The sequence below is a fragment of the Oryctolagus cuniculus genome, chromosome 19 (assembly GCF_051225735.1).
Source record: "Oryctolagus cuniculus isolate XC-2025 breed Fujian yellow rabbit chromosome 19, ASM5122573v1, whole genome shotgun sequence".
Taxonomy (NCBI): Eukaryota; Metazoa; Chordata; class Mammalia; order Lagomorpha; family Leporidae; genus Oryctolagus; species Oryctolagus cuniculus.
In genome coordinates, this window is record NC_142885.1 from 16796722 (window position 1) to 16824603 (window position 27882).

Sequence of the window (27882 nt, forward strand, 5' to 3'; positions counted from 1 at the left end):
GCTGTGGAGGGCACTGACATTTGGGGAGTGAACCAGCAGGTGGAAGTTCCAGGTCTCTGCCTGAGAACAGAGAAGGGGACGCAGTCTGACAGGGAATCAGGTGGCTCTGCCGAGGGGCTCAGGGCAAGACCAAAGTGGTTCTCAGACGCAGCCTTCCCAGCACCCCGCTGCCCCCAGCCCGCCTCTCCAGCTTTCCCCACAGCCCACGTGGCCCCGGTGTTTGCTGAGTGACCGAGAGGCGTGCGGTGCTGGCCGGGGTGCGGGTGCCGGCTGTCTCCCCACTGCACCCAGGGAGCAGGGTCCGACCAGAGAAACGCCGTCTGCTAGAGTGGTTTTCGCTGGCTTTTTTGCGTCTTTATCAAAAGCCTTATTTTTAAAGGTTAATCTCCAAATTATCAAGGGGGAAAAAAAAAGACCTTCGGTTCTTAAAAACAAGAAAGGCAGAAAATACTTTATTCCAAAAGACATGTTTAAAGGCTGTTTGCAAAGGAAAGAGACGAGCTGGGCCTACATCAGACACTGCGATTTCTGGGTCTTCTGCCTCCCAGGCCGGCGCTCCAGCCAGCCTCTGCAGGTGTGCCCAGGGCTCCGCCCACGACACTGGGCCCACTCGTTCCCTGTGGGGGCTTCTCCACGCTGCCAAGTCAGACGGTGGGAGCGGCCGCTCGGGGCTGGCGCGCACTACCGGCCCCACACGGAACCCCCGTCCAAGCCAGTGTCCCAGCAGCAAGCCTGCGGTGTGGCCGCCGAGCAGGGGCGGCTGAGTAGGAGGAAAGCCGCAGCCCCGAGCCAGCCTGGCCCGAGGCAGCCGCAGGGAGCGGAAGGCCCCGAGCACCACCTGTCAGGTCACCTCTGGCCTCCCTAAGACCACTGTCTCGGGCTGCACGTGACGCCGGAAGCCGTCCCAGGTCCCCCAGAGAGCAGAGCCGTGCGGAGTCTCCTCACCCTTGCTGGGGCACGGCTGCCCCGATCCTCCGTGGCTGGCATGGAAGACCCGCGGCTGCTGACCCGGAGCTCAGGACCAGGCAGGAGACTCAGACGAACGACTTGGCCAGAGTCACCGTGTGATCCACACCGCAGGCCACGGCCACGGGCTCCCCAGGCATCGTCACCTGAAACACAAGGCCCCATGCGTGTGAGGGGGAACGGCTGGGACACAGGCAGGCTGCGCGTCGGCCCTGCCCGCTCTGCCTCTTTGCAGGCGACCCCCGGATGTGGGGACGCTCGCACCTTGCCTAGCTGGTAAGGGATCACGCCAGCTCGCTGCAACCAACGCAGCCCGTGCTGCGGAGCAGGGCTCGGAGCAGTGGGCGTGTCTGGAACATGGCCCGGCACAGACTCGGCTCCCTGCCTGCAACACGGGAGCCTGGCCTTTCCCAGGGTCGCCGCCATGGCTCCCTGGAGTGGCTCAAGAAGCCTTTCTGCTTCCCGCCTTGTGGGCGTGGTTTGGGACCTGGGCCCGCAGTGGCTTCAGTCACTTTCCCTGGTGACCCCAGGCTGACCCTGGAGGCTGTGTCCAAGGTCACGACCGGCCTCGGGGAGGACAGCAGGGCCTGGCCGCAAAGCTGATGATGACAGCATGTCCCCGAGGGAGACCCAACCCTCAGGGCAGCTTCGCGGCACTGTGGTGCAGCGGGTTAAGTCACCGCCTGTGACGCCGGCATCCCATATGGGTTCCAGTCTGAGTCCTGGCTGCTCCGCTTTGGATCCAGCTCCCTGCTATGTGCCTAGGAAAGCCGTGGATAATGGCCATCTTCTTCATCTTTTTTTTTTTTTTTAAAGATTTGTTTATGGGGGCCAGTTCAAGTCCCGGCTGCTCTACTTCCGATCCAGCTCTCTGCTGTGGGCTGGGAAAGCAGTGGAAGATGAACCAAGTCCTTGGGCCCCTGCACCTGCGTGGGAGACCCAGAAGAAGCTTCTGGCTCTGGATCAGTTCAGCTCCGGTTGTTGCAGCCATTTGGGGAGCGAACCAGCAAATGGAAGACCTCTGTCTCTCTGTCTCTCTTTACCTCTCCTTCTCTCTGTGTAACTCTGCCTTTCAAATAAATAAATAAATCTTAAAAAAAAAAAAAAAAAGGTGATTTATTTGAAAGGCAGAGTCACAGAGAGGGAGAGAGGTCTCCTCAGTGGCCACAGTAGCTGGGGCTGGGCCAGGCTGAAGTCAGGAGCCGGGAGCTCCACCCGGGCCGCCTCCCAGGGTGCACATCAGCAGGAGGCTACAGTGAACAGTGGCGCCGGACTGGCCCCGAGGCACCTGCTGAGGGCATGGGCACCCAGTACCCTCCCCGGAGACTCTTTTTTGATCGGCTTTTCCTTGTCCTTGGAGAGGTGCAGGTGCAGGTCCCGTGAGGACCCCAGGGAAGCCCACACGTGGCTCACCCTCAGACCCCGGCCAGGACGCCGACGCCTGCTCTACTGCCCAGACCGGAATCCGGCACTTGGACAGTGGGGAGGGGCCCTGTAGCCCGTGGCAGGTGCTAAGCACCCCTGGGCGGGGGGGGGGGGGGGGGGGGGCAACGCCTTAGCCAGACAGCACAGACCATCAGGGCTGCCAGAACCGAGCACGCTGTCCTCCCGTGGCCCCAGGCAACCGCCCTCGGCAGTGGCTCAGCAAACAGCGCAAAGCCGCCCAAGGCCGGGGGCAGACAGGAAAACGTGCCGCCTCCAGGTAACCAGGCGTGGATGGGCTCTTAGCAACCCGCCCAGGCCATTAGGAGTGCCTGGTGCCCTTTCCCACACAGGTGCCCTCTCCTCGCTAATCTGCAGCCCCGGGCGCCCCGTGCTCGCTCCCGCGTGCGCCGGCAGAGTAACCCACCCGGCCCGGGCTTCCTGGCCAGGATGCGATCCCGAGGCTGCAGCTCCTCCACCCCCAGCCAGCGGCGAGCAGGCTCTGCACTGAGTCCCGGAGCAGGCCGCCCTGGGTTCCCGCTCTCAGCAGCCTGAACGGCAGCACAGTCGGCTCAGGATCACCTGCCTCCACCAAGGCGCGCTTCCCTGGTAAACGCCCACCAGGTGGAAGGCAGGGCCGCATCTGCGCCACGGCCGGGCTGCCCCTCATCTCCTCCGGGCGACAGGCAGCGAGCCTGTCTTCTCTCCCGCGGCCCGCCCGGCCCCGCCTTACCCTCCACGGGAAATACTGGTCCTCCAGGCGGCCGATGCCCAGGCACCCTCGGACGTTCTTGCCCCACACAAACAGTTCCCCCTTGTCTGCAAAGAAAAGAGGGCAGTGGCTTGGCGGCGGCGAGGGGGAGAGCGGGTGTCCGGGGTACGGCCGTGAGTACAGCCTTCCAGGTCCAGGCACGCACGGAGCCCGCCGTCCAACCTGCCAGGCACAGATGCGCTCCCGGGACGGGGAAGGCGAGACTTCGACACTGTCCTCATACAGTGCAAGCCCAGGACGTGTGCTGCCCAGCCCCGCTGGGCACACAGAGCCAGGACCATGGGGGGCACTTGGCTCGCCCAGGGGTGCCCCCACCCACAGTGGCAGCCACACTCTGCCCTCCCCAAACCCTGGCTCTGCCCTGCCAGTGCCGAGTGGGACGATCCGTCTTCGGCGGTTTGGGTTTCCTTGCCGCAGGCCCTGCAGTCACGTTGGCGGGGTTCCCGGGGCCTGTTTGTGCCAAGCCCACGTCTGTGCTGGGAGCCCTCTAGAGACAGGACAACAACTGGACACACATGGTCCGTGACCCCACGGCACTTGACCTAGTCCCAGAGCTAGAGAAGACTAAATGATGGAACCAGTAAGCCGTGTGCACAAACTGTAAAATGTGCCCCGAAGAGAAAGGGCGGGGCAGCCCAAGAGGCTCGCCCGGGAGACCAGGCTGGGGCTCTGAGATGCCTGGCTCCAGGGAGGGGTCCGGGGGGCTCCAGGTCAGACTCCCGCCTGCTGCAGCTCAGGTACCCCTTGGCAGATTCTCCCGCTCAGCACCCACTGTCTGGGGTGTGGCAAGTAGGGGGATCAACTGGGCTGCCTTCATGGGGAGCCCTGTCTGTCACGAGGGTCACAGCCCCTCTGGTCTGACCCAGCTCACATCGGTCAGAAAGGACAGCAGCCCCCAGCCACATGGACCAGCTCTGTCCGCAGGCGTCCGTCTGCACGTGCCAGGCACACACGCAGGGGACACCCACAGCTGGGGCTCCTACCCCGAGGGACGGTCCCTTGCACTGAAGGGGTGGGTGTTGGGGCTTGGCGGGCATCGAGGCAGGGACTGCGAGGTGTGAGGCAGAGAGCAGACTCCACTCGCGTCAGACTCTCCACGTGCACTTTCAAATTCTGACTGCGCATGGTTCAGCCTTTTAGAACATTCTGGAAAAGCAGGTATTTGTTGTGCTCAGAATTAGTGCATAGGACTCTCATTGGTTAAATCAAAATCGCTGTGACAGTGCACAGTGGGGTGGGCATGAGGCTGCCTGGCACTGCCTGCTTGGAGTCCTGGCTGCTCCACTCCCAATCCAGCTTCCTGCTAATGCGCACCCTGAGAGGCAGAGGCGACGGCTCAGCACCCGGGTCTCCGTCACCCACATGGGAGACCTGGATTGAGCTCCAGGCTCCTGTCTTTGGTCTGGTCCAGCCCAGGCTGTTACGAGCATTTGGGGAGTGAATCAGTAGATGAAAAAACTCTCTCTCTCTGTGTCTCTCTCATTCTTTACCTTTCAAATAAAATGAAAATAAATAATAAACCAAAAAGGCCACAAGACCCAGACTCATCTGCAAATGACAACAGCGAGCCTGGCTGGGCAGTGGCCATCATGGCTGCCCCCAGCGCTCCTCTGCAGGGAGACAGAGAAAACTCCGCAGTCCATGCCGCAGCCAGCGCGCACTCAGGGCCCTGAAATCTGCAACTCGGCCAAGAGCTGAAGGGTGGACGGGGCGACCAGCGCTGTGGCGCGGTAGGGTAAGCTTCTGCCTGTGGTGCCAGCATCCCATATAGGTGCTGGTTCGAGTCCCGGCTGCTCCACTTCCGATCCAGCTCTCTGCTACGGCCTGGGAAAGCAGTAGAAGATGGCCCAAGTCCTTGGGTCCCTGCACCCACGTGGGAGACCAGGAAGAATCTCCTGGCTTCAGATCGACCCAGTTCCGACCATTGTGGTCCTTTGGGGTGTGAACCAGTGACTCGAAGACCTCTCTCTCTGTCTCTCCCCATCTCTCTAATTCTGCATTTCAAATAAATAAATAAATCTTGGCCGGCGCCGTGGCTCACTAGGCTAATCCTCCGCCTAGCGGCGCCGGCACACCGGGTTCTAGTCCCGGTTGGGGCGCCGGATTCTGTCCCGGTTGCCCCTCTTCCAGGCCAGCTCTCTGCTGTGGCCAGGGAGTGCAGTAGAGGATGGCCCAAGTGCTTGGGCCCTGCACCCCATGGGAGACCAGGAAAAGCACCTGGCTCCTGGCTCCTGCCATTGGATCAGCGCGGTGTGCCGGCTGCAGTGCGCCGGCCGCGGCGGCCATTGGAGGGTGAACCAACAACAAAGGAAGACCTTTCTCTCTGTCTCTCTCTCTCACTGACCACTCTGCCTGTCAAAAAAAAAAATAAATAAATAAAAAATAATAAATAAATAAATAAATCTTTAAAAAGAAGGGTGAGCGGGTCCCTGGTCGGGAGGCGGTCATCTGGTAGTCTCCATGTGAGAACAAGCCCGGGCAGCACGAACGCGGGCGACCCCAACTGTCCAGGAAGAAACGGGGTCCTCACCATGGGCTGAAAAGACGTCTCCACTGGTTTACTTGAGGATCACAAAGTGAAGTGAACGGGTCAGTTCCACTGTCGGGCCAGCCTGAGCCGGCGGGAACTGTGGCCGACCCCGAGAGCGTGCGCGCGGGGCATCACTGCAGGAACCGCGGATTTCACGGCTCTGGAATTCGGCGAGCCCCAGACAAGGCCTCCAAGTCGGCTCCTCTCTGGTCTCGCCTCCCCCAGCACTCTGGAGGAGCCGCAGATTCACCCCCACAAACCACAGCGTGGGCTGATAAACCCACCCCGGCCAGCCCACGTTCCCGGGTCAGAGCAGGGTCTTGGCTGGGCCGAGGAATGGGGCTGAGCTCCGCACGCCCGCGGGCTTCCTCCAGTTCCCTGCTGTCCGCCCCCTTCCCCTCCCACCAGCCCGTGCCCTCTCGAGAAAATTCACTTTCACGTCCGCCGAACCGCAAACCAAAGGAACGGAGGACAAAATTCCAGGATGAGAGAGAGACGCGTGGTGTACAGCCTCCCTCGCAGCAGGCCCGGGACTGGCCACCCTCCCGAACGACCCACTCCGCGGGGCGGGCCACGGTCCGGCCAGGCTGGGGTACTTACTGGTGAGAGCAGCAAAGTGGCTGAGTCCACAGCGGACCTGGGAGATCCGGACTTCAGGGCTGAACTCCGTCAGGCCGAAGAGGGTGGGAGGGATCATTTCTGGAAGAGCGGTTTCCACCAGGTTGGGTCCTTTCCCAAGAATTCCATAGCCCCAGACAAACACACGTCCTTCTCCTGTGTCACGGCACAAGCAACGGTCAGGAAGTCACACACCAGGCGGGGCCCCTCCCCAGAATCCAAACTGCGCCCCTGCGTGCAGGACGTGCGCGTGGCCCTTGCTTTCTCCTCTCTGGGCAAAAATAGGCAGAGACTTAAAATAATTCTCCACCCCCTGCTTAGGTGCTTGCCTGGGGAGTAGGCCCAGCCAGCTGCCTGATCTCGCAACACCTGGAGGGTGGGGACACGGTCCATAGAGGCCCCCTAGAAGCCCACGTCAACAGAGGACCTGAAGACAGCTCCCCCTGCTGGCAGCTCCAGGGTTCACACTGATCAGAACACGCCAAGTTCACAAACACTTCGGGCCAGTTTTTTGGTTCTGAAAGTTTACTCCTCATCAGTGGTGCGAGACGCCTCATGCCAGGGGCGGGGGCCGTGTTGTCTAAGCTCGCGGGCTCTGCTCCCAGCTGCCTTTTACTTGCTGGCTGGAGACGGCAGAGCCAGGGTGTCTGGCCCCAGCGGCGACGGGAGGGAAGGATGTGGTTCACGCCCCACTCCGGGGATCTGCTCTGCGGTGACCCGGGCCCTGTGGGTTCTGGGCTATCATCACCGTGGCAGGAATCTGACCCTCGCCCGTCCAACCAGCTCTTCCCGGGCCAGGCCCCTTCCCAGGCCGAAGTCCAGAGCCTGGAAGCCCAGCGGACATCAATCCCTCCCCTCTCCGATCCTCCTGCCGCTTCCCCACGAGCCGCTGGGATGAGGGCCTCACCGTTCACCACAGCACAGCCCGTGCCGCCACACGCGGCCTGTTCCACCTTCCCCACTCCCGAGAAGGGCAGGCGCCGGGGGACATTGACCTGAACAGAGAGAGGGCAGGCACCGTTAGAAATCACACCCGTGGGGGCCGGGGGGCGGGTCAGAAATCACACCCGTGGGGGCCGGGGGGCGGGTCAGAAATCACACCCGTGGGGGCCGGAGGGCCGGGGGGCGGGTCAGAAATCACACCCGTGGGGGCCGGGGGGCCGGTCAGAAATCACACCCGTGGGGGCCGGGGGGCGGGTCAGAAATCACACCCGTGGGGGCCGGGGGGCGGGTCAGAAATCACACCCGTGGGGGCCGGGGGGCGGGTCAGAGATCACACCCGTGGGGGCCGGGGGGCGGGTCAGATCACACCCGTGGGGGCCGGGGGACGGGTCAGAGATCACACCCGTGGGGGCCGGGGGGCGGGTCAGAGATCACACCCGTGGGGGCCGGGGGGCGGGTCAGAAATCACACCCGTGGGGGCCGGGGGGCGGGTCGTGCTGCAGTTCATTTGTTCGCAGCACAGAGACTGCCTGAACATCCCGCACAGGCCAAGCGTGGCAACCCCTGGGGACACAGTGGGGTGCAAACGGGATCTGGTTCCCACCACAAAGAGCTCTGGTCTTGGGGCTGGCCGATCCAGCTCCCTGCTCATGTGCCCGGGAAAGCAGCGGAAGATGGCCAGAGTCCTTGGGCCCCTGCACCCGCGTGGGAGGCCCGAAGGAAACTTCTGGCTCCTGGCTTCGGTCTGGTGCAGCTCTGGCTGTTGTGGCCATTCAGGGTGTGAACCAGCAGATGGAAGACCTCTCTCTGTCTCTCCCTCTCTCTCTGTAACTCTATCTCTCAAATAAATAAATAAAATTTTAAAAAACCACACCAGAAGACGGCCTGGGAGACAGAGAGCCTGAGCGGGTGTGCAGGGTAGGAGGCTCCAGGCCGCCCTGCGCCTTGAAAGAGAAGCAGGCGCCCATGCAGCAGGGGAGGAGGGGAGGGCACAGCCCACGGAGGCGCTGAGAGACGTCAGGGCGGCCGAGGCGGGGGTGAGGAGGTGGTGGTTCAAGGAGACAGTGGGGACACAGGAGGCCCGATCACCCCAATGTCACGGTCCGCAGTAAGGATCTGGCCCTGCTAAGCAGATGGGAGGGCAGGAAGGGGCCCAGGCAGAGCAGAGGCGGGACCGCTGGAGCAGCACAGGTGGACGTGGGGACCCTGGGGCACGCACTGAACATGCAGTGCTCAGAATCCACCAGACAGAAATGTCAAGGGCATCTAGGGCTGTCTGGGACCACAGAGACAGATGCTGGAGAGCGATTACAGAGACGGTCACCAAAGCCCCAGTGGCAAACCTCTCCAAGGGGGACCCGGGGAGGAGGAGAGCCAAGTGCAGGCCCCAAGGCGCACCGGGAGCCCACCTGCGCGCACAGGCTGAGAACCGAGCTCAGACGTGCAGAGGACAAGAGAGTGGCTCCCAGGGGCTGCAGGGGCTGTGAGCCGGGGGTGCGGCTGGGAAGCCGGAGTTACTTCTCACGCTGTACAGCACAGTGGGACAACCGTGGCTAACAACGCCCTGTGCATTTCAGATCAGCTGGCAGAGAGGACTGTGAATGCTCCCAATACAAAGAAACAGGAACTCTGTGAGGTGATGGACACACGCCCATCACACGCTGTACACCTGCTCCCAAATACCACGGGGAGCCGGTGGAGTTGGGGACAGTGGGTGAGGCCGCCGCTGGCGACACCAGCGACCCATACTGGAGAGCAGGTTCAGGTCCCAGTTGTTCCAGCTCCGATCCAGCTCCCTGCTAATGCACCTGGGAAGGCAGCAGAGGATGGCCAGGTGCTTGGGTCCCTGCACCCACGTGGGAGATCCACACAGAGTTCCAGGCTCCTGGCTTCCCTGGCCCAGCCCTGGCTGTTGCAGGCATTTGGAGTGAACCAGTGGATGCAAGATCTCTGTCACTGTGCCTTTGAGATAAATAAACAAACCTCTTTAAACATGTTAAAAAGAAAAAAACAAGCATCACGCTGTGCCTGATAAGCATGTACAAGTAAATATGCACAATTACCATGCGTCAATTAAAAACGTAAAGAAAACGAGGTGTCGAGACCAAGGTCCGTGACAAAGGGGCAGCTGCGGGGGTTAAAGGCAGCGGCTCCCCACAAAGACAGGCGCCGTGGTCAGCACAGGGGTGGCTGCGAGGTCCAGAAAGAGAGAGGGCAGCGGGCCCCAGACGGTCCTCCTGTCCCAGCGCAGAGGCACTGGCTCCTCCAGGAAAAGCCACCAGCAAGCTGGTGTGGGGCAAAGCCCAGCGGGATGGAGACCAGGAAACAAACACAGGCAGGAGACACGGCTCGTGCAAAGCCTGGCCCGGCTGGCGAGGCAGAGAGACAGCGAGGGCAGGGAGAGGAAGCAGGCCGGTCAGGTGCAGAGCCAGTGGCAAGGAGCCAGCCCCCAGGGAGCAGGCCCAGCAGAGGGAGCGGGGTCTCCTTCTGTGTCTGAGAGGTGGGCTGACAGACAGGTGCCCACTGTGGTTCACTCCCTAAACACCTGCCTTGGCTGGGAGCCGAGAATGCAACGCAGGTCTCCCATGTGTGCGCCAGGAAGCCAACGACTTGAGCCATCAGTGCTGCCTCCCATTTTGCAACGGCAGAAACCTGGGGTCAGGAGTCAGAGCCAGGCATCAACCCCAGGTAGTCCAATGCGGGCTGTGGGCGTCTTCACCGTTAGCCTACACAGCAGCTCCCGGGAGTGAGGCTTCCGGGAAGCAGTGAGGAGATGGAACTCAGGGCAAAGGGAAAAGCATCAGTTTCCAGAGCAAGGCCCTCTGTGCGCTACAGAAGGGAACACGCCTGGGGCTGGCGCAGGGGCAGACACGGGCAGGTGCGTGGGATCCACGTTGGGGACTGAGGGCCTTCCCGCCCCCTGCATTTCCATCCAGCCACCACGGGCCATCTCCCGACAGCTCGGTCGTCGGCTCCATGGCAGTGACAACTGCAGGACAGCAGCGCCTGAGTGGACTGGGGGCAGTCGGGGGCCTGCCCAGCTAGAAGACGCTGGCCCGGGGGAAGCTGGGCAGCCGCGGCTGGCTCCGAGACCCCACCGCGTGGCACTTCCACGGTGTCTCTCCCGCTGCGCTCTGCACAGTGCCCTGGGCAGATACTGGGGCGGCCCAGTAAACCCCCTCCCCTCCCCACTGCCGCCACCGATAGGGTGAGGTTCGGGCCACAGTCAAAACTTGATATTGAGTCAATTTTAAAAATTTAAAAAAAAAATCAAAAATCATGATTGTGCAGGCTGCTTGTAAGAGGGCCCCGGAGGCTCCCGGCCCCCGGCTACTCACACCCCTGCATGGCCCCCAAACCCAGCCAGGCCCAGGGACTGGCTCCCAGTAAAGAGAACCCAGCACCCGCAAGGGGTTCACTTCCAAGACTAAATGATGAACCACAGGCATCTGTCTTCCTGGCACCCTCCCGCCTTCCCGCTGCCTCGCTCCGAGGAAGCCAACGGCATGCTGAGAGCTGGCCCGTGGTGAGGGCCTGGCCACAGCTATTGGGTGGCCGGCTGCCAGCGAGAGCCGTGCCTCAGTCCAACAGTCCACGAGGGCCTGCGCGCTGCCAACACCACTGAGCAGGCCTGGAAGCAGCTCCTTCCCCGCTGAACCTGAACATGACTGCGGCCTTGGAGACTCGGCACCCAGACCCGAACGCACCCTCCAGACTTCCGACCCACAGGAACCGTGGCGTAAACGTGGGTTACTCTGCCCCACGACATTTTGGAGTCGTTTGATTGGCAGCAACAAGCAAGAACAAGGTGACACTGGATCCGCCGCCCACAGGAGAGGCCACAGGGGACGTGTTGCTTTCAGGAAGAGCCGGCCCTCTTCACAGCACCTCCTCCGCTGTTTATCTTAGACAGACAAGGAAACATCTAAATAACCACCCTCTCGCGGGGCAGGGGAGGAGCGTCTGGGTGCAGGTCCTGGCTTTGTGGCTGAGCCCAGCCTCCTGCGAACACTCAGCCTGGGAGGACTTGGGTCCCTGTCACCTACATGGGAGACCCGGATGGAGTTCTCAGCTCCCAGCTTTGCTCGGGCCCAGCCCCTGCTATTGCGGGCGTTTGGGGAACGAGCCACAGGAGGGACTTCTCTGTCTCTCTCTCTCCCTCGCTGCCTCTCCAAACAAATATCAAAGCGTTACAGTGAAAAACAAGTTTTAAATAAATAAGTACCCCTGCTCTCTTCTTTGCTCTGGCCGCTGGCGAGCTCACAGCTAAATTTGCAACCATGACGGCCGCTGTGCCAGATCACAAGGAAAGCTTTGTTTTGTTCCATCTTTTTGGCTGATCCTTAGTTTCTTTTTGTATCGATTTCTGTCTGGACTGATATGTACTTAAAATCCTTCTGCGGGTTATCGGAAATGTGGTAATATTACAGAATGTAAACGGCTTCCTACAAGGCCCTGCTCTTTGAGACGCACCTGCAAGTCAGGGATGGAACAGGACGGCTCAGACCTGCTTCAGAACAGCCTGCCTCACTGTAACTCTTTCAAATAAATAAAATAAATCTTTTAAAAATTTTTTTTTTATTTTAAAAACTTCATTTCTTTTCATCTTATGTGACAGACTGGCAGAGAGATATACAGAGATCTTCCTTGTGCTGTTCACTCCCCAGATGCCCAGAACAGCCAGGGCTGGGCCAGGCCAAAGTCAGACACCTGGAACTCAACCTGGGCTGCCCTTGGGGGCGGCAGGGACCCAAGGACTTGAGCCATGACCTGTGCCTCCCCGGGTGCGCATGAGCAGGAAGCTGGACTGGAAGCAGAGGGGCCAGGACTCAAACCCAGGCTCTGTGATGGAGGATGCACCCCAAGTGACAACTGCGACACTGCACCAAGTGCCCACCCTGCCATCTCAATTTTTAAAAATGGGCCCTTGGGCCGGCGCCGCAGCTCACTAGGCTAATCCTCCACCTGCAGTGCCGGCACACTGGGTTCTAGTCCTGGTTGGGGTGCCAGTTCTGTCCTGGTTGCTCCTCTTCCAGTCCAGCTCTCTGCTGTGGCCCAGGAGGGCAGTGGAGGCCCTGCACCCGCATGGGAGACCAGGAGGAAGCGCCTGGCTCCTGGCTTCGGATCGGCACAGTGCTCCGGCCGCAGCGGCCATTTGGGGGGTGAACCAATGGAAGAAAGACCTTTCTCTCTGTCTCTGTCTCTCTCTCACTGTCTAACTCTGCCTGTCAAAAAACAAACAAACAAAAAATGGGCCCTTAGTTTGGTAACTGCCGAGTGTGGGTGATGGTTAGAGAGAAATTACTTCTACAACAATCTGTGTCACGCTTCGATTTGCAACGTTCCTTAATAAGACTAAAAATCCTGTATTGCTAGTGGCTCCCTCAGTGAGGCGGCGGCAGACGTGGGGAGGCGCCACAGGCAGGGCCTCCGTGAGCAGCAGGCTCGCCACCAGGTGCTTTCGGCACGCTTGTTGCCCTGCACCGCAGGACGCACGGCGGCACCATGCAGACTCAGCAAGCGGCCTCATGGCTCTTCCGTAGAAGCCAGCCAGCCCAGACACAGCCAACCTCCACGGGGCCATCTCCGAGGGCGGATGACAAGGGCTTTCCAAGCGAACGAAGCTTCTGCCCAACCAGCACCCTACACCACAACCCGGCAAACGGCCCCTTCCGAATGTATCTACTGCTCTGTATCCAAGGCCGCCCGGCCCGAGCGGGGGTGACCCCTACCTGTGTGGAGTCAGTGACAGAGGCCAGCTGCCGGTACTCGGAGTTCCCCCAGCCAAAGACACCCCCGTCGGCGGACACGGCCAGGCAGCAGTCGCCGTAGGTGGCGACTTGGACGACGTGCACTCCGGCGAGGTCTCCTCCCAGCTTGGTGGGGGTGCTGGTGATGTTATAGTGGCCGAGACCTAGTGCAGGAAGACACTTCTCACTGCTCGGATCTTGGAACCACTCTCGCAAAGCCTTCCTGGGGGCCAGGCACCGTGCTGAGCTCGTAACGGGCAGCAGCTGCAAAATCCTACTCCGCTCCTCTGCCTGCCCACCTGACTCCACCCTCCGGAACGGGACTGTAGAATACGCGTTTCCTAAACCCCTGGAGCCGCTCAGGTCACAGGCCAGGGAGGACCTCTGGCAGGTGGAACGTCTCTCCCAGCCCTAAAAGCCGTGACTTGAAGCCGGCCCCCATGAACAGGGAACAGAGGACAACAGCTCCCACCCAAGGACATGTGCTAAAGTCTGCAGGGCCCTGGGGGTGATCCCCACGCAGCAGCCACAGTGCAACAGGCCGTGGACCCGGGCTCTAGAGCGGGACTCCCCAGAGGGGGCCGCAGCAGCGTCACGTTGGTAGCGTTCCCTCAGCAACACCATAAGCAAATCCTAGTCCTCTCCGGAGGAGAGACGGCCACCCTGGGTCCCTGGGGCTTCCACAAATTTAATTCAGCAAGAGATCCGCTCACGACTGAAACTGACTAAACACTGGTGGAAAGAAGCCATTAGGAGGCGGAGTCACACCTCCAGCCCGGGGGCTCTGGAGCCCCTCACCTGGTGGCCAGCGCTCCCCGCGGTGCTCTCTGGGGTCATTTCTGGGGGAGCCGCGCATGCGGGGAATGGAACAGCAGTGCCCCCAACCCCAGGGTTTATGACACAGGCCGAGCCCCCACACCATCCCGGCCGGCTGCCAGAGACACTACCTGTTTGCCCGTCGGCGCCCCATCCACAGGAATACACTTCTCCTCGATCTGTCACAAACAGACTATGATCCTGGCCACAGGCGACCTGGCAGACAAACACAGGAGAGGCTGACGGGAACCAAGACCCAGCACCGCTACGCCACCCCCACCCCCCAGCGCCAGGAGGGCGGGGTCCACGTGGGCCACCCACCCCGCCCCCACGTCGTCTTCCTTCTGAACCCACCACTCCCAGCTTTCACCTCCCACTCTACAAGGGCCCCGGCCCTAGGGGCAGCCCCAGCCACCGCACTCGCTCCGACCCTGAGGCGCCACTGCCTGCACCGCACGGCACTGGGCTCCTGCCCACCCCCGCTTCTCCGGGGCCTGCACTGCGGTCTCCGAGGTCTGTCTCCGGCCCTCTCCTCCTCATCCACCCTTCCCTGGGACACTGCATCGGTTCCTGGGCCTTACCTGTCACCCTACACTCTCACCTCCAGGCTCAGCAACTCCGGGGAGTTCCAAGCTTCTAAGGGAAAGTGCCACTTATTGTACATGAACTATGCCAGGGACTGTGCTAAGTCAGTACCTGCGACCACCCAGGCAGAAAGGCAACCTGAAAGAAGCTTGGAGACCTGCCCCAAGTCACTCAGGCAGTAAGTGGAGGGCCGGGAACTTGAACTCAAAACAAGGTGACCCGGAAGCTGTGAAAGAGGCCCTACACGCAGGGCCGGTGCTGTGGCATGGCTGGTTAAGCCATTACTTGTGATGTCTGCACCCCATATCAGAGTGCCCTGGCTGCTCCACTTCCAGATAATAAATACATCTTTAAAAAAATTCTGTGCAACTAAAGATATTTCATAAAATCTCCCTGACAAATTCGCCACCATCCCACGCAACTTCCAACCCTGCAGAAGCACCCGAGGGTAGGCCGAGCGGCTCTCCAACCACGGCTCTCACCTGGACCACCTGCCCATCGAAGTCCTGCAGCCGATGCACTTTGTGACTTTCACTGCCATCGGGAGCGAGGTGGGGAAAAGCAAGTACATGGCTGTGGTAAGCGCTGTGCGGTATTGGACCCCGCCCTGTGTCCGCCAGCTGGTGGTCAGCAGCCCTCCCCCCTACACACACACACATACACACACACACACACACACACACGGTAAATGTTAGAGCCACTCTCAAGGTCAGATACGAGGCAGAGTTAGGCCTGGCCATGAAAACAAGGAAAAACCCTGGGTGACTTTAATATGCAGCCGGAGTTGAGACAGAGATTGATGCAGGGAACTACAGAGAAAGGGTTGACAGGACAGAAACATGTTTAAAGTGGCCCTGGAAGCCGGCGCCGCGGCTCACTAGGCTAATCCTCCGCCTTGCGGCGCCGGCACACCGGGTTCTAGTCCCGGTCGGGGCGCTGGATTCTGTTCCAGTTGCCCCTCTTCCAGGCGAGCTCTCTGCTGTGGCCAGGAAGTGCAGTGGAGGATGGCCCAGGTGCTTGGGCCCTGCACCCCATGGGAGACCAGGATAAGTACCTGGCTCCTGCCATCGGATCAGCGCGGTGCACCGGCCGCAGCGTGCCGGCCGCGGCGGCCATTGGAGGGTGAACCAATGGCAAAGGAAGACCTTTCTCTCTGTCTCTCTCTCTCTCACTATCCACTCTGCCTGTCAAAATAAATAAATAAATAAATAAATAAAAAATAAAGTGGCCCTGGAGCTGTGGAATAGCGGGTAAAGCTGCTGCCTGCGATGCCAGCATCCCACATGGGTGCCGGTTCAAGACGTGGCTGCTCCACTTCTGATCCAGCTCCCTGCTGGTATGCCTAGGAAAGCAGCAGAAGAGGAGCCAAGTCCTTGGGCCCTGCGTCTCCTATCAGAGTGCCGGTGCCAGTCCTGGCTGCTCTGCTTCCTGTCCAGCTACCATACGCCTGGGAGAGCAGTGGATGTTGCCCCAAGTACTTGGGTCCCTGCCACCCACGTGGGAGACCAGTGGAGTTCCAGGCTCCTGGCTTCAGCTTGGCCCACTCCTGGTCACTGCAGCTATTTGCAGAGTGAACCAACAGATGGAACATATTTCTGTCTGTCTCTGTCTCTCTCTCTCTCTCTCTCTGTACCTTTCAAAGAAATAAGTAGGTCTTAAAAAAAAAAAAAAAACTCATAAAAATTCGTTCTGAGAAGCGCCCCCTCCCAAGCCAGGCTCACCCACCCCCCAGTACCAGGCCTGCCACAGCTCTCGGGCGCTCACCACAGCAGTCGCTGGAGGAGCGGCCAGTGCCTCGCACCACCTGAGCAGGGCAGTGGTCTGGAAGCTCACCTGTAAACTTCGTCTTCCACCACCTTTCTTCCGCACTGCCCGTAGGAGTTGTTTCCCAAGCTGAAGACTGAAGGATAAACACCAGCAGCCACTCAGTCAGTTCTGTACGCTCATGGGTTCTCAGGGAGGATGTCGGCGCGGGGACCCGGGGTGCGGGGAGCCTTCAAAAGCAGCCCAGTCTGACTGCTCACCCTAGCTGGCCCCCGGCGTCTGTGGACACACGCACGAGGGTGTCGGGCCACGCCTGCCTCCTCTCCAGGCCCTGGCTCCGCCCCGCCGCTGCCCACACTGCCGCGGAGCTGCCCTTGATGCCAAATCCACTCTTGTGACAGCCCCTACGCACTTCCTCTCCTAGCACGGGCACGTCCCCAGGCACTCTGGCCTTTCCCTGGAAAAGATGCCAGGGCCCTGGCCTCTGACAGCCCCTGCTACAGGAACAGGACTTGGCCAACCGGCTTCTTCTGGTACCGCCAGACAACGCCGCCTGTCGTGCAGAGGAACACCCGCGATTTGCCGAGAACCATGGAGCTGCAGGACGTGGGGGCTGGCACGCTCCCACCGACCCAGCTCTTCTGAGCAAGCCAAGGGGTGTGCCCAGGGGACGTGCAAGTTCATTCATCGGACGTGGCTCAGCTAAATGAGCCCCAGGACCCAACAGCAAGGACGCGGCCCCTCCCTCCGCCTAGCTCCCAGGGGGCACCCACCTCCTTCCCTGTCCGTCAGCACCAGCGAGTGAGCTCTGCCACACGACACCTGCAGCACCCGGGTCTCCTGAGGTCTGTCCAGGGGCAGTGGGACGGGCGAGGGCTCCAGAACGTACTCGTAGCCCCTGGCTGGACAACCCCCACCAGGGTCAGTAACAACACACATGGAGAACCTCAGCGTTTCTAACGTTAGGGGCCAAACTGCCCAGCCCCCCAGCACGTGTCCCTTGGGGGAGTCAGGTCAAAATGACTCACTCAAAGCCCACTAACCACATGGCCTTAGTCTTAGGTATCTCTTTACATGTCGATTAATACCATTTAAATGTTTAAATTGTTTATTTCGTTTATCTGCATTTTCTTTGAAAGGCAGAGAGACAGATGGAGAGAGAGCTTCCATCCATCCAGTGGTTCCCTCCCCCAAATACCTGTAACAGCCAGGGCTGGGCCAGGCCAGTCAGGAGCCCAGAACTCGATCCAGGCATCCAGGTGACTGGCATGGGCCATCATCTGCTGTCTTCCAGCAGGTGCATTAGCAAGAAGTTGGACGGCAAGTGGAACAGCTCTGATACAGGCTGCCAGCATTGCAAGCCACCTGCTATGCCACAAGGCTGGCCACTACAACCGTTCTTTAAACTCCTAAAGAGTGGCTCCCGGGGCCGGCGCCGTGGCTCACTTGGTTAATCTTCAGCCTGCGGCACCAGCATCCCATATGGGCACCGGGTTCTAATCCCAGTTGCTCCTCTTCCAGTCCAGCTCTCTGCTGTGGCCCGGGAGGGCAGTGGAGGATGGCCCAAGTGCTTGGGCCCCTTCACCCACATGGGAGACCAGGAAGAGGCACCTGGCTCCTGGCTTCAGATCAGCACAGTGCCGGCCGCAGCGGCCACTGGGGAGTGAACCAACGGAAGACCTTTCTCTCTGTCTCTGTCTCTCTGTCTCTGTCTCTCTCTCTCTCACTGTCTATAACTCTAGCTGTCTGATAAAAATAAAAAATAAAGAAAGTGGAACAGCTGGGACCTCAACTGGCACTCTGACATAGGCTGCCAGCATTGCAAGCCACCTGCTATGCCACAAGGCTGGCCACTACAACCGTTCTTTAAACTCCTGAAGAGTGGCTTCCATGACCAACTGCTTTAGCACTGACCCCCAAGGGCCTGGGAGGCAGTAACCAGCTAACCTAACATTTAAAGGGGTTCTGTGGCACTGTGGCGTAGTGGGTAAAGCCGCCACCTGCAGAGCCAGCATCCCATATGGGCACCGGTTCGTGTCCCGGCTGCTCCACTTCCAATCCAGCTCTCTGCTATGGCCTGGGAAACAGAAGAAGATGTCCCAAGTCCTTGGGCCTCTGCATGCTCATGGGAGACCTGAAGAAGCTCCTGGCTCCTGGCTTCAGATCGGCACAGCTCCGGCCGTTGCAGGCAATTGGGAGTGAACCAGCAGATGGAAGACCTGTTTCTCTCTCTTTCTGCCTATCCTTCTCTCTGTGTGTAATTCTGACTTTCAAATAAATAAATCAATCTTTATAAAAATAAAGGGCTTCTGGCTCTAGATCCAACTAACAACTGACAGGCACACAGAGGGAGGGGCGCATGGGAAATGACACCACAGGGATGATGAAGTCTGCAAACCCCAGAGCAGGAAATTCTACAGGATAGGGAAATGAAGACTTCAACAAGTACGTTTCAACAACAACAACAACAACAAAGATTAAAACAGGCTTAAAAACTTGCAAAAATCTCAGCACCCAATCACATCTGGATCTTATGTGTATCTTGATTTAAGTCAATTTTTCAAAATTTAAAAAACCTCATGACACTTCTAAGACAATTAGCAATCTGAACACTGCCTATCTGATGATACTGAGGGATTAAATCATTAATTTTAGGTGTGATGACGATAGCATGGTTACTCTTTTCTAAAAAAGTCTTTTTTCAGATATGCAGTGAATTATTTCTGAGAAAATTAATGCTGAAATTTGCTTCACATTTCTTGAGAGGTAGAGAGAAGAAATGAATAAAACGAGGGTACATTGTGGCACAGTGGGTTAAGCTGCCGCCTACGGCACCAGCATCCCACATGGGTGCCAGCCATTCAAGTCCCAGTTGCTCCACTTCTGCTCCAGCTCCCTGCTAATATTCCTGCAAAAGCAGCAGAGAATGGCCCAAGAGCCTGGGCCCCTGCACCCACGTGGGAGACCAGGTAGATGCTCCTGCTCCTGGCTTCCGCCTGGCTCAGCCCCAGCCATTGCGACCATTTGGTGGGTGAACCAGCAGGTGGAAGATCTCTCTCTCTCTCTCTCTGTAACTCTGCATTTCAAAATAAATAAATAGATAATGAATACAATAAAACAAGACAAGCACAAGGAGGCAAAGGCAACTCCTGCAGCTGCGGACAGCCTGGGATGCGCTACACAGTTCTGTGCTCTTCCGTGTGTGTCTAAAAGTGCCGCTAACAGGAGGTACCAGAGGGCGCTTCCCGGGGTTCACGGGAAGGGCAGGAGTTGGCACAGTGGCTGAGCGGCTGCTTGGGATGCCTGCGTCCCCTATCTCAGTGGCCGGGTTCATTCAAGTCCCACCTGTTCTGCTTCCAATCTGGCTTCCTGCTATGTGCACCTGGCAGGCCGGGGACTTCGGTCCCTGCCACCCACATGGAAGACCTGGACTGAGTTCCAGGCATCTCTGGCTCCAGCCTGGGTTGAAGGCGTCTGGGGAGTGAACCAGCAGATGGAAGATCCCCTTTCTCTCTCTTTCTGCCTTTGAAATAAACTAATGAAGTTTTAAAATACTGTTAAAGCTTGTGAAAAAATGAAACTAGCCTATTTTAGAGCAAAAAAAAAAACGTTGAAATCCATGCAGTTTTGTCATAGCATGCATTTTTCATTAACTTGTTGAAGACTCCTTTGTGTGTGGATTTCAAACATTTTTTGCATCAAAATACACTTTAAATTCCATTTTCCACAAACCTTCTGAGGTATTTTCATATTTAACAAATGTAATGTAGCATCTTACAGCTAATAAACACTTTAATACTGACTTATCAAAGACACTTCTGATATAAAATTAAGTGAAAAAAGCAGAAAACAAAAACATGTTCTATGACGAAAATTATATTAAAAATAGATTTGCATATGAACAGGAACACAGGGAAAAAAACAAGAAAGATATGTTGAATATATACTCCCAATAACCTTGTCCCCTATGGTTATTATTATTATATCGTTTGGCCAACGTCTACTTGCAAACAAGTGTCATTTTAACTTCTGCCTAATATGTTTATAATCCAAGTTGCAAATATCCAGAACAACCCTCCCTTCACTGCAAGGGGATCTTTTCTCCCACAGACCTTACTCTAGGCTGTACAGTATTACAGGCCGCCACTGAGCTAGAAAAGAAAGCACAGCTCTTTTTGGGCCAAAAAAATGAACACCTAGGGGCTGGCCTCGTGGTGCTGTGGGCTGAAGCCGCTGCTTGTGACAATGGCCTTCCACATCAGAGCGCCGGTTCAAGCCCTGGATGCTCCGCTTGCGATCCAGCTCCCTGCTAAAGAGCCTGGGAAAGCAGCGGGAGATGGCCCAAGGACCTTGGGCCCCTGCCACTGACAAGGGAGACCAGGATGGAGTTCTGGCTCCTGGCTTCCGCCTGGCCCGGCCCGGCCCGGCCCTGACTGCTGTGGCCATTTGGGGAGTGAGGCGGTACATGACGGATCTCTCCCTGTCTCTCCCTCTCTCTGCCACTCCGCCTTCCAAATAAATAAATAAATAAATAAATAAGAATAATTAAAGGAATGCTTTCACTTGTCTGCATATGCCAGTCCTTTTGCCTCAAGCAAAAGAGACTGAAAAAAATAGACTGAAAACAACAACTGGCCCCAGATGGCTCTAAACAACACCCCCCACTGCCTCCGCGCGCGCGGCCAGGGCCAAAGCTCACTTTGATCTCTGCGGCTCCTCTGAAATCCCAGCTGAGAGTCCTTGTTGAGTCCCATCCCCCAGACTTTGGTGACGTCCTTGGTTGTGGAGGACAGCAAGGTGAATCCGTAGCCGCAGGCAGCAGACGAAATCTGAAAGGGAGGTTCCCGAAACGCATTAATGGGCCTGCGAGCATTTACTGCGTGTCTGGATCTAAAAGATCGGTTTATTATTTTGAAAGGCAGAGTGGCAGAGACAGACAGGGAGAGACAGAGATCTTCCACCTGCTGGTTCACTCCCCAAAAGGCTGCAACAGCCAGGGCTGGGCCAGGCTGAACGCAGGATCCAGGAGCTCCATCCTGGGCTCCCACATGGGTGGCAGGGACACGAGCACTTGGTTCATCTGCCTTCCTGGGTCCATCAGCTGGGAACCGGACAGGAAGCAGAGCAGCCATGCTGGCCTCAACTCATTTAGTCTAAAAAAAAAAAAACTCACCTTACGAACCAGGTACAGGTTGAGCAATCCTAATCCAAAATGCTCCGAAATTGGGAATTCGAAGAGTGCCAATGTGATGGCCAAAGCATTTTGGCTTTTGGAACACTTTAGATTTCTGGATTAGGGATGCTCAACTCGTAAAGTCTGTGCAAATATTCCCAAATTCGAAAAACTCTGAAACAGGCAACACCTCTGGTCCCAAGCCTCTCGGATAAGGGACATTCAGCCTGCACTCCTGCCCCCTCACCGGGCCGTGGACGGCTGCCCGAGGCCAACCCTGGCCGCTCCCGCTCCCTCACAGCAGTGTGACCCACACAGACGACCTCACCTCTCTGTTTCCCCCTGGGAAATGCAGATGCTGTCGGTGACGGTGTCTCTCTCACTGGGTCATCGGAAACACTAAACGACTTTATTTATTTATTTTTTTGACAGGCAGAGTGGACAGTGAGAGAGAGAGACAGAGAGAAAGGTCTTCCTTTGCCGTTGGTTCACCCTCCAATGGCCGCCGCGGCCGGCGCACTGCGGCCGGTGCACCGCGCTGATCCGATGGCAGGAGCCAGGAGCCAGGTGCTTTTCCTGGTCTCCCATGGGGTGCAGGGCCCAAGCACTTGGGCCATCCTCCACTGCACTCCCTGGCCACAGCAGAGAGCTGGCCTGGAAGAGGGGCAACCGGGACAGAATCCGGCGCCCCGACCGGGACTAGAACCCGGTGTGCCGGCGCCGCTAGGCGGAGGATTAGCCTAGTGAGCCGCGGCGCCAGTCCGGAAACACTAAATGACTTTATACAATGAAAACCCTTACAATACTATCCATGGGGGCCGGCACTGTGGTGCAGCGGGTTAAGCCACCACCTGGGAGGCCAGCATGCCCTATCAGTGCCTGGCATCGAGTCCCAGCTACCCCACTTCAAATCTAGCTTCTTGCGCCTGGGAGTCAGTGTTATGATGGCCCAAGGACTTGGGTCCTTGCCACCTGTCTTAGAGACCTGGAGTTCCTGGCCCAGCCCCAGCTGCTGGGGACATTTAGGGAAATGAACCAGCAGATCAAAAAATCTCTGTCACTCTTCCAAATAAATAACCTTCTTTTTTCTTTTTTTTCATAACCTTCTTTGAAAAGGATGGAAAATGCACACATTACTGCTGGTGGTGTGACAGTACCTGGCAGAGGAGCCACCTGAGGCTCTGGAGTTACATCCCTTGCCTGATAAGCCGCCCAGGCAGTGGGATTCGAGTAGGCACACCCTTCACCCTGGTGCTACACTGCCCAAGCCAGTCCCATGCAGAGGAGGGACCACCCTACAGCTACAGTGAGCTCCCTCTGACTTCCTGTCTGGCCATGCGACACCCCTCACGCACCTGCCCACCACGGGGACGCCCTCACCACGGTCAACCAATGCCACTGCCATGTCCCCCGAGCCTCTGTAACTGAGAGTCACGTGACATTATTTTAGCCCATCTCGGGTATCTTGTTACACTAACAAAAAATGGACCAATGCTTCTCCATGAGGAAGCATCAGTCAAAACGCCTCAGCTGGGGCCGGCGCTGTGGTGTGGTAGGTGAAGCCTCCACCTGCTGTGCCGGCATCCCACATGGGCGCCGGTTCATGTCCTGGCTACTCCACTTCACCTCCAGCTCCCTGCTGATGGCCTGGGAAAACAGTGGAAGATTGTCCAAGTGCTTGGGCCCCTGCACCCACGTGGGAGACCCAGAAGAAGCTCCTGCCTCCTGGCTTTGGCCTGGCTCAGCCCCAGCTGTTGCAGCCATCTGGGTATGAACCAGCAGATGGAAGACCTCTCTCTCTCTGTCTCTCTCCTTCTCGCTCTGTGACTCTGCCTTTCAAACAAACGAACTAAATCTTAAAACAAAACAAAACCACCTTTGGAACAGTGTTGGGTACAGCGGGTTAAGCTGCCACCTGCAGTGCCAACATCCCACATCAGAGCACCAGTTCGAGTCCCGGCTGTTCTGTTTCCAATGCAGCTCCCTGCTGATGCCCCTGGGAAAGCAGGGGAAGATGGCCCAAGTGCTTGGACCCCTGCACCCACGTAGGAGACCCAGATGGAGCTCCTGGCTCCTGGCTAGGGCCTGGTCCAGATCTAGCTGTTGTGGCCATGTAGGGCATGAGCCAGCAAACAGGAGACCTCTGTCTCTCTTTCTCTGTTGCTCTGCTTTTCAATCAAATAAATCTTTAAAAAAAAAAAAAAAAAAAAAAAAAAAAAAAAAAAAAAACACCGTAGTTCTCCAGCCTCCGAGAGCACCCACACCTCTCCGTCAGGCTCCGGCTCCACAGAATGAGCTGCGGGGAGGGCGGAGATGGCCTGAAAATCACACCCTATGCTCACTCCCACTGCTGGGTGATGCCCACTTATTGAACATTCAACAAATATTTGGTGAGCACACACTGTACCACTAAACCTGCCCATCCGTGAAAAAGCCGTGCAGGCTGCCTGAACCACCATAGGGTCACGTGCCGGGAGCACTTCCAACCGTGACAGCGTGACTGATGAGGAAAGCACACCTCTCCCCCAACAAAGGCGAGAAGAAAACTGGGAAAATGGGCAAAATCCAAACAACCCCTTCAGGGCTCTGAAAAAAAAAAATCAGTCCAAGGCAAATAAACTGAGAGATAAGAAGAGCAAGCACCTGTCTCGCAGCCCAGCTCGTCAGCAAAGACCCCAGCTCTCTCTCTATTTACTCAGGAAGGCAGAGACGGGAGCTCCTGTGCGCTGGTTCATTCCTCACATGTCTGTAAGGCTGACCTGGGCCAGGCTGCAGCCAGGAGCGGAGAACTCCACGTGAGTCTCCCATGTGGGTGGCAAAAAGCCAAGCGCTTGAACCATCACCTGCCCCCACCCGGGGCAGCCATGAGCAGGAAGTTGCAATTGGGAGAGGAGCCAGGACTTGAGCCCCAGCACGGGACAGGGGATGCAGGCGTCGCCACCATCTTTGCACAGACATCTCACAAGGAAGGAGCTGGCTGTGAGAGCCGTCAGCGTGGCTGCTGGAATGGACAGAGAGAACTTGTGTCCAGCAGCAGACAGACACGAAAAGCCGTCCCGATGAGGTTGGGAGGCGACACAGCCCAACGCGACACTTCACAGGAAGATCTCAGAAGCCAGTGATCCATGGGGCTCTCCACGCATCCACGGACAAATGGACAGGGGAGAGGCTGGCGCTGTGGTGTAGCAGGCTAAGCCTCTGCCTGCAGTGCCGGCATCCCACATGGACGCCGGTTCATGTCCTGGCTACTCCACTTCCAATCCAGCTCTCTGCTATGGCCTGGGAAAACAGTAGAAGATGACACAGTCCTTGGGCCCCTGCACCCATGTGGGAGACCCAGAAGAAGCTCCTGACTCCTGGCTTTGGATTCTCACAGCTCCTGCCGTTGTGGCTATTTGGGGAGCGAACCAGCAGATGGAAGACTTCTCTCTCTGCCTCTCTGTGTAACTCTGATCTTCAAATAAATAAATCAGGCCAGCGCCACAGCTCAACAGGCTAATCCTCCGCCTTGCGGCGCCGGCACACCAGGTTCTAGTCCCGGTCAGGGCGCCGGATTCTGTCCCGGTTGCCCCTCTTCCAGGCCAGCTCTCTGCTGTGGCCAGGGAGTGCAGTGGAGGATGGCCCAAATCCTTGGGCCCTGCACCCCATGGGAGACCAGGATAAGTACCTGGCTCCTGCCATCAGATCAGCGCGGTGCGCTGGCTGCAGCGCGCCAGCCACGGCAGCCATTGGAGGGTGAACCAACGGCAAAGGAAGACCTTTCTCTCTGTCTCTCTCACTGTCCACTCTGCCTGTCAAAAAAAATAATAAATAAATAAATCTTTTTTTTTAAAAATGGACTGGGGATACCAGAGCACCCTGTAGAAAGCAAAGCTAAGGCAGACTGAAGAACTCTGTCTCTGTTTATTTATTTTAGGTTTATTTTTATTTTAAAAGCAGAAACAGACAGACAGATGTTCCATCTGCTGGTTCACTTCCCAAATGGCTGCAACAGCCTGGGCTGGGCCAGGATGAAGCCAGAAGCATGGAAATTCAGATGAGTGGCAGGGAACCGATACCTGGGCCATCACCCGCTTTTCCCCAGGGTGCGCACTAGCAGGTAGCTGAGCTGGAAGCGGAGCAGGGTCTCAAACCCAGGCCCTCCAATGTGGGATGCACGTGACCCAGGCAGCATCTTCATCACCGCGCCAAATGCTGTTCCCAGTGAAAACAATTTTTTTTTTTTTTTTAAAGAACAGGTCACGGGGCCGGTGCCGTGGCGCAGTGGGTTAACACCCTGGCCTGAAGTGCCGGCATCCCATATGGGTGCTGGTTTGAGACCCGGCTGCTCTACTTCCTGTCCAGCTCTCTGCTATGGCCTGGGAAAGCAGTAGAAGATGGCCCAAATCCTTGGGCCCCTGCACCTACGTGGGAGACCCAGACAAAGCTCCTGGTTCCTGGCTTTGGATTGGCGCAGCTCCGGCTGTTGCAGCCAATTGGGGAGTGAACCAGCGGATGGAAGACCTCTCTCTCTCTTTTGCCTCTCCTCTCTCTGTGTAACTCTGACTTTCAAGTAAAATAAATAAATCTTAAAAAAAAAAAAAAAAAAGGACAGGTCAGACACTGAGGCACAGTGGGTCAGGCCACAGCTAGGAACACCCACATCCAATACTGGAGCGCCAGGAGAGACGGAAGGGAAACAGGAAAGAAGGAAAGAAGGGGCAAGCAGAACACAGCCCAAGTTGGAGGACTTACAGTTCCCAACGTCAGAACCTATTACAAAGCCTGTAACAAGACAGAGCCACTGCGGCATAAGGACAGATGACAGATCAATGGAACAAGACCGAGAACTTGGGGACCGGCACTGTAGCTCAGTGGGTTAACACCCTGGCCTGAAGCGCTGGCATCCCATACGGGCAGTGGTTCTAGTCCCAGCTGCTCCTCTTCCGACCAGCTCTCTCCTGTGGCCTGGGAAAGCAGTGGAAGATGGCCCAAGTCCTTGGGCCCCTGCAGCCGTATGGGAGACCCAGAAGAGGTTCCTGGCTCCTGGCTTAGGATCAGTGCAGTTCAGGCCATTGCAGCCAACTGGGGAGTGAACCAGCAGATGGAAGACCTCTCGACCTCTCTCTCTCTCTTTCTCTCTGATCCAGCTTCCTGTCAATGCACTTGGGAAAGCAGCAGCAAATGGCCCACGTGGGAGACCCGGATGCAATTCCTGGCTCCCAGCTTCAGCCTGGCCCAGCCCTGGCCATTGCAGCCATTTTGGGGAGTGAACAGCAAGTGGAAGCTGTCTGCCGCTGTCACTCTGCTTTTCCAGTAACTAAATAACTCTTTGAAAAAAGAGGCAAAAACATAACATCCAGAACTTAAATCCTGCTTCTCTGATATCCCCTTTTCTTTTTCAAGATTTATTTTATTTATTTGAAAGGCAGAGTTACAGAGAGATCTTCCATCCTCTGGTTCACTGCCCAAGAGCCAGGAGCTTCTCCCGAGTCTCCCACAGGGGTGCAGGGGCCCAAGGACTTGGGCTGTCTTCTACTGCTTTCCCAGGCCATAGCAGAGAGCTGGATCGGAAGAGGAGCAGCCAGGACTCGAACCTACATCCAGATGGGACGCCGGCACAGCACTCTTTTCAATCAAAAGACCACTTGCAGTCCTTGGCGGAGACATCAGAAGACACACTGGACAAGTCTGCTTCCTCCTCATTCCCCATCAAGACTCCCGCGATTACCCCAGACCAGAACAGACCCTGGACACCCATGCCTGCTCCCCGGGGCTGCCATCCTTGGCAGCCACCTGTCCAAACTGGGCATCCCCCACAGCGACCCGGGGTGACCAGGCGGCATGCCCGGGTCTCTCCCACGCCTCTCTCTTTCCCGCCACTGCCTGAGCCAGCACTTCCTTTGGGGCTGTCCATCCACGCCAACCAGCTTTCTGAGTTTTCCTCTGCCGCACTCGGGCTGGCCCCGAGTGCGAGTCCTGGCCTTCGACTCTGAGCGTCCCTTTCCTTCCGTCTTACGGGGTGCTGAGCGCCGACGCCAGCCCCACACAGCACCCAGCCGCCCCGAGGGCCAGCTCGACGGTCGTCCGGCCCGGGACGCTGCCCACTCGGCGCCGCCGGCCTCCCCCAGGGCCGACCGCGGACGGAAAGGAAGGAGGGGGCGGCCGCGGCTCGCACCTTTTGGTCCAGCTCCAGACGGTAGGGCACGGGCTGGATCCTGCGGCGCGGCCGGGAGCCGGCGCGGGGCTCGGGCCCGGCGCTGGGCAGCACGAAGCTGGGCACGCCCAGCGCTCCCGAGTAGCTGAAGCCCCACACGAAGATGCGGTGGGCGCGCGCCGCACGCTCGCCGGCGTACTGCAACACGGGCGCGTCCGCCTCGGCCTCGGCCGCCTCGCGCCGACTCCGCGACCGTCCGGCCGCCCTCCAGGGCCCGCGCCCGAGCCCGAGCCCGGGTCCCCTCAGCCGGAGCCCCAGCCGAGCCCCGGCTGCCAGCGCCGCCAGCGCCATCCTCGGCTTCACGCCTCAGCCGCTCCTGGGCGCCGCCATCTTGTGTAACCTTTCACC

At 58.0% G+C, this 27882-nt stretch overlaps 1 protein-coding gene across 3 annotated transcripts; it reads right to left on the reverse strand.

The window, feature by feature from the left end:
- Window positions 1-422: 422 nt before the first annotated feature.
- Window positions 423-27882, reverse strand: RCC1L (RCC1 like). 3 transcript variants are annotated; one of them, XM_089321973.1, is made up of 12 exons: window positions 27496-27626; window positions 21127-21318; window positions 20865-20994; window positions 16939-17067; window positions 16235-16301; window positions 14884-14935; window positions 13948-14032; window positions 12983-13164; window positions 7216-7303; window positions 6291-6464; window positions 3122-3207; window positions 423-1112 (listed from the first exon to the last, which is right to left on the reverse strand). In XM_089321973.1, exons 2-12 carry the CDS (start codon window positions 21295-21297, stop codon window positions 1035-1037), a joined length of 1242 nt encoding a protein of 413 aa, XP_089178099.1. In that variant the 5' UTR covers window positions 21298-21318; window positions 27496-27626; the 3' UTR covers window positions 423-1034. The 3 variants fall into 3 exon arrangements, with proteins under 3 accessions (XP_089178099.1, XP_002722000.3, XP_051691424.2); XM_002721954.6 differs by lacking the exon at window positions 21127-21318 and having other exon boundaries at window positions 27496-27881; XM_051835464.3 differs by lacking the exons at window positions 16939-17067; window positions 21127-21318 and having other exon boundaries at window positions 27496-27882.